This window comes from Perognathus longimembris, chromosome 3, assembly GCF_023159225.1.
Source record: "Perognathus longimembris pacificus isolate PPM17 chromosome 3, ASM2315922v1, whole genome shotgun sequence".
In the NCBI taxonomy this organism is placed as follows: Eukaryota; Metazoa; Chordata; class Mammalia; order Rodentia; family Heteromyidae; genus Perognathus; species Perognathus longimembris.
The window spans coordinates 77,872,331-77,884,590 of NC_063163.1; the positions used below are offsets into that span (position 1 = coordinate 77,872,331).

Genomic DNA, 12,260 nt, shown 5'->3' on the forward strand with positions numbered 1-12,260 from the left:
TGTGCTCAAATTCCTGGGCTCAGGAGGTCCTCCTGCTTCAGACTCCTAAATCTAAATATCTGGGACTACAGGTATGAGCTTGTTGGTGTTTATTTTTCCAGTACTGATGTTTGAAATTAAGGTGTCCCTCTTGCTACATAAGTACTCTACCATGTGAATGCTCACCACTTTTTGCTTTAGTTATTTTTCAAGTAGAATCTTGCTTTTTGCCTAGGCTAGCCTAGACCATAATTCTCCTATTTATGCTTCTCATGTAGTTGAGGTGATAGGCATGAAACATTGCACTCGGGTTTTATATTAGTTGAGATGGGGTTTTTGCCCAGGGTTAGCCTTGAACTACAACCCTTCTAATCTCTGCCTCCTGAGATACTAGGTTTATTGGTGTGAGCCAGGCATCCAGCTTAACAATGTGTACTTTTAATCACAGGAACCACACAGTTACAATTTCATTTATAATCTGTATATAGGGTGATCTTGTAGGTCTAAAATTCTCTTGTTTCTTGCTTTGAAATTGGCTTTGGGATAGTTCAGCAGGGACGAAGATTGAACCTGCAAAAATGAATGTCTTGACAGGGAGCTCTGGTCATTTGTTCCTTAACATCCAGAGGCCATGCATTTCAGGAGGTCTCACCTACATTAGGACCTACCTTTCATAGTGAGGGGTTGTTATGCCATTCCTTCACGGATCCATGCACAAGCTCTCAGTTGTTTAATTCCTTAACATCTCTCCAGGATACCTGAGGGTTCTTTTCCATTAAACTTAGAGGTTTCTTGTTTAAATTGTTACCTGTTGGCTTCTGCAAATACGCTATCCTTTCCTTGGGCTTTCTTCTTTCCAGAATTTCCTTCTCTGCCTTCTGTTTGTGTACTCTTGCACAAGTGTGTTTTCCATCTGTCTCCCTCTATGTGACTCCATTCTATCCTGCCTGCCAAGGCCAGGCTTTATTACTCAGTGTAAATACTGCCTCAGAGGGGTGATTGGCCACATTCCCACCCCCTACAGAATAATGCTTCATAGCCCACTGAAATTCAGGTTGGCTGGCAAGTGTGGGATGGAACAGCTTTGGTGAACTAACTTTGCATTGGTATAGAATATGTCCTGATCCAGGTAAAACTATGATTATTTTTAGCAAACTCAGCTCTCTAGCAGAACTGCCAAGATTGGAGGCATTTTGCTTGAAATTATTTTGTAGCCAAAGATTTGTATAGAATGAGATTCTTGTCCAGTCTTCCTAGATGGCAGCCTGGCTGGGATGGGAGATGGGAGGAAGAGAGGACAGAGAGTCCCTAGGAAATGTGGTGGTGGAGGGAGAGGGCAGAGAGTTCCTGAGATATTTGGAGAAGGTACAAGCAAGTCACATTTCTCTCTTGGTGTATATCCTCAGCCCTCCAAGAAGGAAGGAGCAGCCCTGCTCTGCCATTGGCTGTGGTTTGGCATTTATGGCACATAGCACAGATGCCTGTTGTATTGCATCAAGTTTACATGGAGCATCAAGTTTTCTAAAAAATGAAACCATTATAAATTCTGGCAGTTTTTATGGTATAATTAAAATGTCTAACAGGATACCTCTGGGAAGCCAAATGCAGTTTTGCTATTTATAGAACCAATGGAGGTAGTGTTTCTTGCCAACTTTCATATCTTATGACCTATAAATTGCTCTTAATAGCTAATCTGTCATCCCACTTCTCATACCAGAAAGCTTGTTTCCTTATTAATCTGTTAATTTGCATTTGCAAAGGACATTTACAAATCCTTGGTTTGAAAACATTGCGGCATTAATGCTGGGCATTATAAATAATTTATCACCTGTGATAGCAACTCTTAGGTCTAGGTAATAGATCTTTCTGACATTGTATTATTCTTCCAACCCTAATATAATTTTGATAAAAATAATTATTATGAAAGCTCCTCTGTGCCCCTCCCATTAGAAAGGCTGACAGATTACCATGGAGAAGCTATAACTATCATTCACAGTTCTATCAGCTCATACTCAAACCAGAGACTCCTCGATTGTGGTAGAGGAGAATCAGAGAGCACAATATTTTATTTTCTGAGACAGTTTAGAATGTTGTTTAGATGTTGGGACAAACTTGTTATATTGATTATGGCAAACCTGACAGCAGTTGTTGAGCTTGTACAGCCTGGAAATAATGTAAAACTTCTAAAGACCTTGTAATTGGAGGTTTCTCAGTACAGCAGTTAAATACCTCTCTCTCCTCTCCCCTTCCCCCTCTTTTTCTTCCCTTTGCTCCTTTTCCTACATCTTAGAGATCACATTTAGCGAACTCCACCAAGATCCTTAAAATCAAGTTGTTCATCATTTGTACTTTATGATTTGTCTACTTTATCCCAAGAAGCATTTGTGAAAGCAGGAAGGAAACTATTAAGGGGGGAGATCAGAGGTAAGGGTCAGGTAATTGGAGGGAGGCACATTTTCAGATTCTATCTGGCTGTTAAAGGGAGGCTCTGTAACTGCCCATACATTTCCCAGTGGCCAAAGAGAGTGGTGAATCACATCAGTGCAGATAGAAGCAATGAGACCTGAACAATTTGTTTCTATAACATCTTCAATTGTAGAGATTAAAAAATTTCCTTGTTGTAATTGTCCAAATGGTCATGTGTGTCTACTGAGTAAGCAGTTGCAGGTATTGGTGAGCATCACTTAAACTTTGTACAGAATTACTTATCAGTCCAGTTTTCAGGCTAGAATATACTCATTAAACAGGGAGCATATATAATTTAAGACCAGTCTCACAGAATGTGATTCACTCTTCTGTGTCTACTGATTTATGTTTCAGTGGCTTTTGGTTTTCCCCCAATGAGCCAGTGATTTGGATAAAGAATAGCTAAGATTGATCTGGGTATCCAGGTATCTTCAAATGTAATGCATTCTTTAAGAATGCCTAAGGGGCTGGGGATATAGCCTAGTGGCAAGAGTGCCTGCCTCGGATACACGAGGCCCTAGGTTCGATTCCCCAGCACCACATATGCAGAAAACGGCCAGAAGCGGCGCTGTGGCTCAAGTGGCAGAGTGCTAGTCTTGAGCAAAAAGAAGCCAGGGACAGTGCTCAGGCCCTGAGTCCAAGGCCCAGGACTGGCCAAAAAAAAAAAAAGAATGCCTAAGAGTTCATTATCTAGAAACTATGATATTTGACACATAAGTAGACCACTGGAAGTTAACTCTACCTAATCTATTTCCTAGAGAAGGAAATTACTAATTTGTGTTCAACATGGTGTAAGTCAGGACTGGTCAGGTTATGCTGTAATAATAACCAGCTTCAAAATCTCAGTGGCTTAAAACAATAAAGGCTTATTTCATTATACATCAATGAATATATAGGAATCTATTCTATACAGGATCTATTGACATGTGTCTCACTTGAAATAGATTCTGATGGAACAGTCTGTCTAGCAAAGAGAAAGAAAAGTATGACAAAGCATGTACCTGTTCCTACATGTGCATCCTGCGGTCCTGGACACAATCACAATGATTTAACCAAGTCAGGCACACAATCACCCACACCAGACTCATGCAGGCAGGATGTCCAGACAGAGTTTCCCTGAAGGAGATAGGCCAGCATACAAATCAATGGCCCCAGAAACTACCCTTGTAATTGCTACTTAAAATATACCTACTACATTTGTGTGTGTGCACACATGCATGCACGCATGCATGCACACTGCTACTCCTGAGGTTTGAACTTAGAGCCTGGGCACTGTCCCTGCTACCACTGGAGCCACAGCTCCACTTACAGCTTTTTTTGTAACTTAGTTGGAGAAAAGACTTTCATGCCTAGGCTGGCTTTGAACTGTGATCCTTTGATCCTGAGAAGCTAGGATTACAGGTGTGAGCCACCGGCACTGGCTTTAGTCATTGTTTTGGTGTTGTTTTTGCCTATCTCTTAACTTTTCAGCTGATTCATAGAAATATGAAACAATCCCACCTTTTCCCAGCTGAAACCTTCAGTGACTCATACTGTACTTGTGGGCTGTGAGTTACCAGTAGAGGCTGAACTCTGTGGAGCCAAATGAATCCAAGAGTCTGATGTGTGTGGCATTGTTACCAATTTGTTCTTTAAGCATGTCACTCTATCTGTTTGAGTCTTTGCCTCTTCAAATGCAATTTTATCTTATAAGTGGGTATACTTATGTACTCTTAAGAGATTTTCTCTAATGAGCGAGTGAAAATGCTTATGTGAAAAATGATTGGTGGACAGAACTTACCTTCCCAGGCCTTCCTCCTATCACCAGCTCTGCTCTCTACTCTCCACTGAGCAGCTTCTCCTCCTCCCCTCCCCTCCTCAAGACACGCTCCATCATATTTTCCTTTGTACAGTTTCTGTTTCCTAAAAGAACCCACTCTCCCAAGGAAGAAAACACAATTTACTTATTTCTTTTGTAATAGTAGGTTTTAGAACAGAAAAAGAGAAGAAACAATACAGAGAATTCTCACATATTCCTCTCACACTCAGCTTCTTCTTTCATTAATATGTTTCATGTATCTCAGCTGACAAGCCAAGATGGATAATCTTGCTGTTAGCTGAAGTTCATTATTTATGTCTGGCTTCACCGTGTTGTACAAGTCTGTACAGTGCCACACACCCACCTTATAATGCCTCGAAGAATAGCTAGATTGCCCTGAGAATTCCTGTGCTCCACCTGCTCCTCTCCTCTTCCCAGGTCCCTGGAGCCACTGGTCACTGGCCTTTTCCAGTATATCACACAGCATGTAGCATTTCAGACTGGCTTCTGTCACTTAGCCCTACACATTTAGAGTTTTCTCTGTACGTTTTCCTGGTATGGAATTGATAGTAAATTTATTTTTAAACCCTGACATTTATATGATGTACTACACTTTATTATCCATCCATCTTTGAATGCCCAATTGCGTCTAGTTTTTGTTTTATGTAGCCTAGGCCAATTCTTCTGCCCCTACCTTCTAAATGCTGAGACTACAGGCATGCACCACAACTCCCAGCTCCTTCCAGTTTCCATCAATTATAAATAAAGTTACTATAAAGATTTGTGGACAGGTTTTGTGTAGACATACCAGCCCAGCTCATTGGAGTGAATATATGGGACCAGCATTGCTGGATCAGATGGTAAGACTAGATTTAGAGCTTTTCCATCTGTCTTCTATTCCTCCCAGCATTAAGAGCTTCTCTTTCTCCATTTCCCCATCAGTATTTGGCGTTGCCTGTGCTGTTCTAATACATGTACAGTGGCACCTAGCAGCCTGTGCCATTCTAACACATATGTGTTGGCACCTAGCTGCCTGTGCCATTCTAACACCCGTACAGTGGCACATGGACTCACTGGGCAGTCCTGGGAGCAAGCATTGTTAAGCATCATGTGTTCCACATGTTTCCTTACTATCTGTATCTAGTGAGCTGGCTTCAGATCTTCTTCTCTTATTAAAATTACTTATTTCCTTGTTGATATTTTATGTTTGAGGCACAAAAATTTCTTGTCATGCATGTGTTTGGCAAATATTTTCTCGTCTTGTAGCTTTTTTTTCATTCTCTTTAACAGTGCCTTTCATAAAGTACAAGTTTTTAATTTCAATTAAGTCTAACTTACCAATTTCTCTCATTGGTACAACATCTAACTCATTGCCCAAACCAAGAAAGCATAACACTTTCTCTTATGTTACCTCCTAGGAAATTTATAGTTTCACATTGTATATTTAGCTCTATGATCCATTTCAAGTTAACTTCTGTGAAAGATGTAAGGTTGGTGTCTAGATTCTTGTTCTAGTGTGTGACGTCTAGTTGTTCAAGCATCTTGTATTGAAAAACAAAGTATTTTTTCTCTTTTCAATTTCCTGTGCTCCTTGGTCAAACATTAGCTGACCTTCTATGGATCCAGAGAACTTTCTTGAATGCATGAGTGAATGAAAAAGTGAACTAGCCCAGCAACCAACTCAAAACACTCTAGCACTTGAATCTGTGTGTGCTCCAGAGTTCATATTTCTGTTTCTGAGTCCTGTCTACTGGGCTATGAGTGATTAATCTAGAAACTTGGGTGTACAGAGGCATGGGAGTCATGTGCCCACGGCATGATAGGCAGTAGACGCACTGCACAGACCTGCTAGATGGGGGAAAAACCATGTAAGCTTAAGTGGTAGTGTCATCTAGGTGGTCATAATTTGGGTAGTTTATAAGTGTTTTGTCTTTCAAGCTAAAAAAGCATACAGGTGCTTTCAAATAAAAAGATGAGCAAATTTCCAGCTCTTTCTTTAGGTTCTACAAAGCTAACTTATTAAACGTGGTTCTTCTGCAAATAATCAGGTCACAGAACAAGGAATGCTTGACCCCATGTGCCCAAGTCTGCAGCTGGAAATGATGTTTTGGCCAGAGCATGAGTAATTAGTCTTGTAGAGAGAGAAAACTATTGTCTTATTCCAACCAGATAGTTTGTTAGCATAACTGTGTGTGTGCATTTTAGTATTCAAATACAGATGTTCCAAAATGTTTCCACTGTGGGAAGCAGCTGCTGCTGTTCCAGCACAAAACTCTCAGAGAGATTAATATACCATGCAGCGTGAACCTCAGCAGCAAACAGCATCTGCTTGAGGTGGGCCAACAATTCCCGGGCACAGTGAGTGTGGGTTTTCAGATCCTCATTAACAGCCCGAACCCCCTGTTTCAGATCTACACTAATTCCACAGTAGCAGGAGCAAAGACAAGTGATTAATTTGTAATTCACTCAGCTAATAAATACTACCTCATGTTATTTGCCAGGGGGCATTTTGTAAATAAAGTGGCAAGGGAGAGGTAAAGTGTCTTATCGGGGAGGCACAGCCAGGGCCTCTGATGCTAAGCCCTATTCTACCCTTACCCTCTCCCCAGGCACTTCTGACATTCTGAAAGCTATGATGTCTGCATCATGAATTAATATTCCTTTCCAGAGATGTGGGTTGGCAGGACCCCCACCATCTAGATTCCCCTACCAAACAGCACTGCTTGGTGCTTGGAAGATGCCAGGGAAGAGCTTGTGTTCTCGTCCTCCCCTCTCCCCACATCTCAGGAGAGAGATGCCTGCATTTTCCCTCTCCTTATGTTCAGAGAGCTTGCTAAGCCAGTGCCCGTGCCTCCCGGCATTTTTTTTTTCCTCCCCGGCATTTAGAGAAATGAAGAAGCAGAAGCAGAAGATCCCATGGCCTTCATTTGGAGTTATAAACCAGAAGTTTCTGAGAACAGTGATGCTTGGGATGCCATGCCAACCCCAAGCCTTATAAATCTGTCCCCTGCAGTGCTGAAGGCCTCATTGCCTCCAACCACACACACACACACTATTTGCAGCTATCTAGTGAATTATTTATTGTTCTCACATTTGACAGGGGCTCACATGGCTGAGTTTGAAACAGCTCTTGGCTTATGGCTAGAGCCTGGAAATGTCTGCCTGGCAAACAGTGGCACAGAGAGGTTCCATTGTTAAAAGATCCCAGAGTTGAGAAAGGGGCAGTGCTATCCTCATGCAAGCACATCTGATTCTGGGCTGCCCTGGCTTTAGTGTGCAAGAGCTTCTGCATTTTATTGTGAGGGCAACCAGAGTTGGTGGTGGAAGGTTTGTGGACTCTGGTCCCCTAGCAAGGATTAAGTTGAAATGAACCCAGAAAAGCAGATGAGGAGCAGCTAGGAATATGGCCTAGTGGTAAAGTGCTCATCTCATGTCCCTGGGTTCGATTCCCCAGCACCATGTATATAGAAAAGGATGGAATTGGCGCTGTGGCTCAAGTGGCAGAGTGCTAGCCTTGAGCAAAAAGAAGCCAGGGACAGTGCTCAGGCCCTGAGTCCAAGCCCCAAGACTGGCAAAAAGCAAAACCAAACAAGAAGGTGAGGAGGGCCAAGTTCTTAAGAAGAGGACAGAAGCCACATCTCTGCACCTGCAGCAAGGAAGAAAGTCTGATGGGAGACAAGCAGATAGCTCCAGATGTGAAGGGCTAACTTGAAGTTTTAACCTCAGGCTCAATGAGGCTCTCCAGGTGGGAGCTTGAGGTCATTATGGGGCAAGTGGTTTCTGGTTAGTGACACTGTTGTTCTGTTGGTAGCTCTCTCTACTCTGGACAAAACAGAAAAGTGTCAGTTTCCTGTCTTCTAAATCTTTTTGTTAGAATACCTGTGAGATTATAAGAGCAACTTTAGACAATCTGCAACACCTTGCAAATATATTATTCCACTATAAAAATAAGAATGGTCTATCAGTCATTTTGACCAAAAACTGCTATTTCACAAGGAAAGAAACTAGGGTGGCACATCCTTCATATTTATAAAATATGAATGTGAGTGTTCTGAAGTTCACAGACATAGAACACAGCTTGTACAGAAATGCCTGTCCTCAACTAGGTTGGTATTACCTCATTGTTATTCCCTAGTTGGGCCTTTGGAATACTCCTGGCCTGCACATGATCACATATACCCTTTGTTCTGCCAGGATCACATGTGCCTAGTGGGTGAGTGGCAGCAGCGGGAAAGGTCTGAGGGGGGAGCATCCCTGGCCACAGAGTGGCTGGGGTTAGGAGAAACCCTAGGCAAGATGGAAAAGCTAAGGGCCTAGAGAGCCTGAAAGAATGGTGAGGCTCACTGTACCAATGTTTTCCTCTGATTCTCATCCAAACCTAAGGCCTCCCTGGACACCAACACTGGTGATGTCACACTTAAGGGCCAAGGTAAAAGCAGGACCCTCTAGTGGCTAATAGGTCATTGTGGAAAGCATCTCTTACCCCATTTATGCACCCATTTGCTTCAGAGGACCAGAGTGGAGAAACATGTAGGAGGGCAAACAGCCAAACATGTCTCCTAGAACTGTCCTAGGCTCTATCATATGTAGGAGTTAATTTCAGCTTTCTTCAACATTTCTTAAGACCATAGAGGTTAATAGGTATTAACAGAGTCAAACTATCACAGAGAATATTAGCTATACCAGTACGTCAGCCAGGCACTAATGGTTCATGCCTATAATTGTAGCTACTCAGGAGGCTGAGATCTGGAGGATCACAGTTTGAAGCCAGCCTAGGCAGAAAATGTCTAAGATTCTATTTCCAGCTAACCAATAAAAATACTGGAGTGCAGTTGTGACTAAGTGGTGGAGCACCAGCCATGAGAAAGAAAGGTAAGCCAGAGCTTGAGTCCTGAATTTGTGTTCCCTTATAAGGAAAGAGAGACAGAGAAATAGAGATGACAGAGAGAGATAAAGAGACAGAAAGAGGAGAGAGAGAGAGAGAGAGATAAAAGACAGAGAGAGACAGAGACTATATCAGTAAGTCTTTAAGATGAAAGTTGCATGCAGCACTGCCTGTTTCTGTGAGATTAGGTATGGAAAGCTACTAATTAAGTATCCATTGTCTTCTGCTGGAAGCTTGCTCTTGGAAATCCTTTTTATTGGCTCTGCTAGGTCTGTGGTCCACTGATAGAAGCACCATTAGGAACTAGATTGATAAGTCCAGGTGAACTCTGTGAAACTTTATCTGCTGAACAAACCCAAGCCATTGTCTGATGTATATTTGTTTTTCTGCCTCATCCTCAGGCAGCTTCGTCAGCCCTAAGCAGTCTGGGCCATGTGTACACAGCCATTGGAGACTATCCTAATGCCCTGGCCAGTCACAAACAGTGTGTTCTTCTCGCCAAGCAATCCAAAGATGAACTTTCTGAAGCCCGAGAACTTGGCAACATGGGAGCCGTGTATATTGCCATGGGAGACTTTGAGAATGCTGTGCAGTGCCATGAACAGCACCTGAAGATAGCCAAGGACCTGGGAAATAAGCGAGAGGAGGCCCGTGCCTATAGCAACCTGGGCAGTGCCTACCACTACCGGAGGAACTTTGACAAGGCCATGTCTTATCACAACTATGTGCTTGAGCTGGCACAGGAGTTGATGGAGAAGGCCATTGAGATGCGGGCCTATGCCGGCCTGGGCCATGCTGCCAGGTGCATGCAGGACCTCGAGAGGGCAAGGCAGTACCATGAGCAGCAGCTAGGCATCGCTGAGGACCTCAAGGACCGGGCTGCAGAAGGGCGCGCATCCTCCAATCTGGGTGAGTACAGGGCTGCTTGTGCTTGCATGGCCCTGGGGCAATATATGGACTGGAAATGGTTCTGTCTTTACAGGATTCTGTATTTTAATTCAACACAATCTGCTCATTGTGTTCATCTTCCCCTCAGCTATATTCCCTGGGAGCCTGCCTGCTATAATTCACAGGCTCTTTCCTGTCATCATAGCTCTCTAAGCACTAGAACTATGAAGTAGTGGGGAAACAAAGCACCTAACCTTTTAATCTGTCTAGAGTGAAGAGCACAGATTTATCTAATTAGAGAGAAGGGAATGAAGATGATATAAGGCTATGTTTGGTTTAAGTGAAGGAAACACTACTAGATAGTCATCAAGGCGAGAAAATTGGAGAGAATTTTCAGAGATTTCTCTACTTGGAAAATTAGCTTTACATGATATTTTTTCTTCAAAATTATCTGTATTCATTTACAATATTGATGTTAGTTATAAATGCAGTCTTTGCAATTTTGCTATGATCTTTGTGAAAGATCTAAAGAACATCTATAGTCATTGTTTTGCTAGTACTTGGTGGCAATAAGACATTTATAGTTTGGGAGTTCCTGTGGGGTGGTAAGCCATGAAGAGTAATTGGTAACCCCAAACCTTCCAGAAGGTATTGTTAGATTGTCTCTATGTCCAGCTGGATGTGGTGAGTGCTTAATGAATGGAAGTAAGGATGTGTTGGGAAGTATGGACTGATTCCATCCTTGTGCCCAGAGCTTCTGCTTGTTCTGTGCCCACAAGGACTCAAGGTGAGAAGGGACAAAGAGAAGGTGGCCCGGTTGGCACCCAGGATTCCTGTAGAGTGCAACCTCCTTTTCTTGTATGAGCTACTAAACCAAGGCAGCTCCATCTCCACTGATGTCAGGTTAACTCTCTTCCTCCTCCTCCCTCTCCTCTGATTGTTTTAACCATATATATCTTGAATGGTTGTTAGAGAAAGACCTGCAGATTCCTAGAGATGGCTGTGAAGATGGCATTGAGTCCAGAATGAGGGTCCAGAGAATCTGGCAAGCCAAAAATAGGCTTCTGTTTTAACAGTTCATTTAGCAGATGACAAGAGTTTATTAAATCCTTACTATGTGCTCAGTCCTGAATAATTGCTTAATAACTGCTGAATAATCCTTACCTCAAAGAGCTTATAATTGTGATAGATTGACAATGAGGGATGGTGGCAAGAACAGCCTTCAGGAATATGTTAGAGAGTGACAAAGGTTGGTGTGAGGTATGGACAGGGATGTGTCTGTGAACCTGAGCTTCTGGGAGTTGTGAAGGGAGGAGAGGAGGAGGAGCCAGGCTGTGGCATGCAGGAGAGAGAGGAAGGTCTGGCACCTCCACTTTGAAACAGTTGTGCATATTAGACGATTCAGTTTTTCCTTTTCCTCTTGTGTCAGCTTTCACAAGTTGTATTTTTCAAGAGCTAGTCATTTCATCTAAGCCATTGGGGGCCTAAAGTTGTTCATCATGTTTCCCCATGTTAATACTCATAGGCCACATGGGGATATGCTCTCAGAGGGCTTTCAGAGCTAGAGTTTGTTTTGTGCCTCCCATATACACTTTTGAGATTCATTCTGAGTAGCAATTTATTAACTCTCTTGATATTTTTTAAAGAACCAACATTTGCTTTTCCTCTAAATACTGATTTACTTATTTACCACAACTTCAGTTGACCTTAAAATGTTTATCAAATCTTCTATGATTTTTCTTATCCATACAGAATTGTTTAATTTCAAAATATTTGGGGGCTAGTATGTATGAGGTAATTGATCCTATCTTATCACTACACAAAAGAATAAAAAGGTTTTTTTTTCTTACTAAGCACTGTGGCTCATACTTGTAATCCTAGTTACTCAAGTGGCTGAGATCTGGAGGACTGTGGTTTGATGCTAGCTCAGGCAAATACAATCTTCTAGATTCTGTATCTAATTAACCAGCTGAAAGGTAGGCTAGAGGAATGGCACAAGCAGTAGAGTTCTAACTGTAATTATTTCTTAAAGGGGAAGATGTGTTGCTAGGTACTGTATTGTTATATTATCAGATTTTAGTTTAATTTTATGGTGGTCAGAGCCTGTGATCTCTAGCTTTTCCATGGGTGTGTTACAGTGCTATAAAATGACACTTGAGCCCAGGTTGTATACTGTTATTCATATCACCTATGTCTTTCTTCATTGTTAGGGTATATTAATCACCAAGAAAAGAATTGTTAAGA

General features: G+C 42.2%; 1 protein-coding gene across 3 annotated transcripts in view; it reads left to right on the forward strand.

Annotated features, from left to right (window-relative positions):
• Ttc28 (tetratricopeptide repeat domain 28) overlaps nt 1-12,260 on the forward strand; it is a 534,278-nt gene that overhangs the window by 387,567 nt on the left and 134,451 nt on the right. For all 3 annotated transcript variants that reach the window (XM_048342731.1, XM_048342732.1, XM_048342733.1), the window contains one exon: nt 9,530-10,037. In XM_048342731.1, coding sequence (XP_048198688.1) covers nt 9,530-10,037 — 508 coding nt within the window. The remainder of the gene's footprint in view (nt 1-9,529; nt 10,038-12,260) is intronic.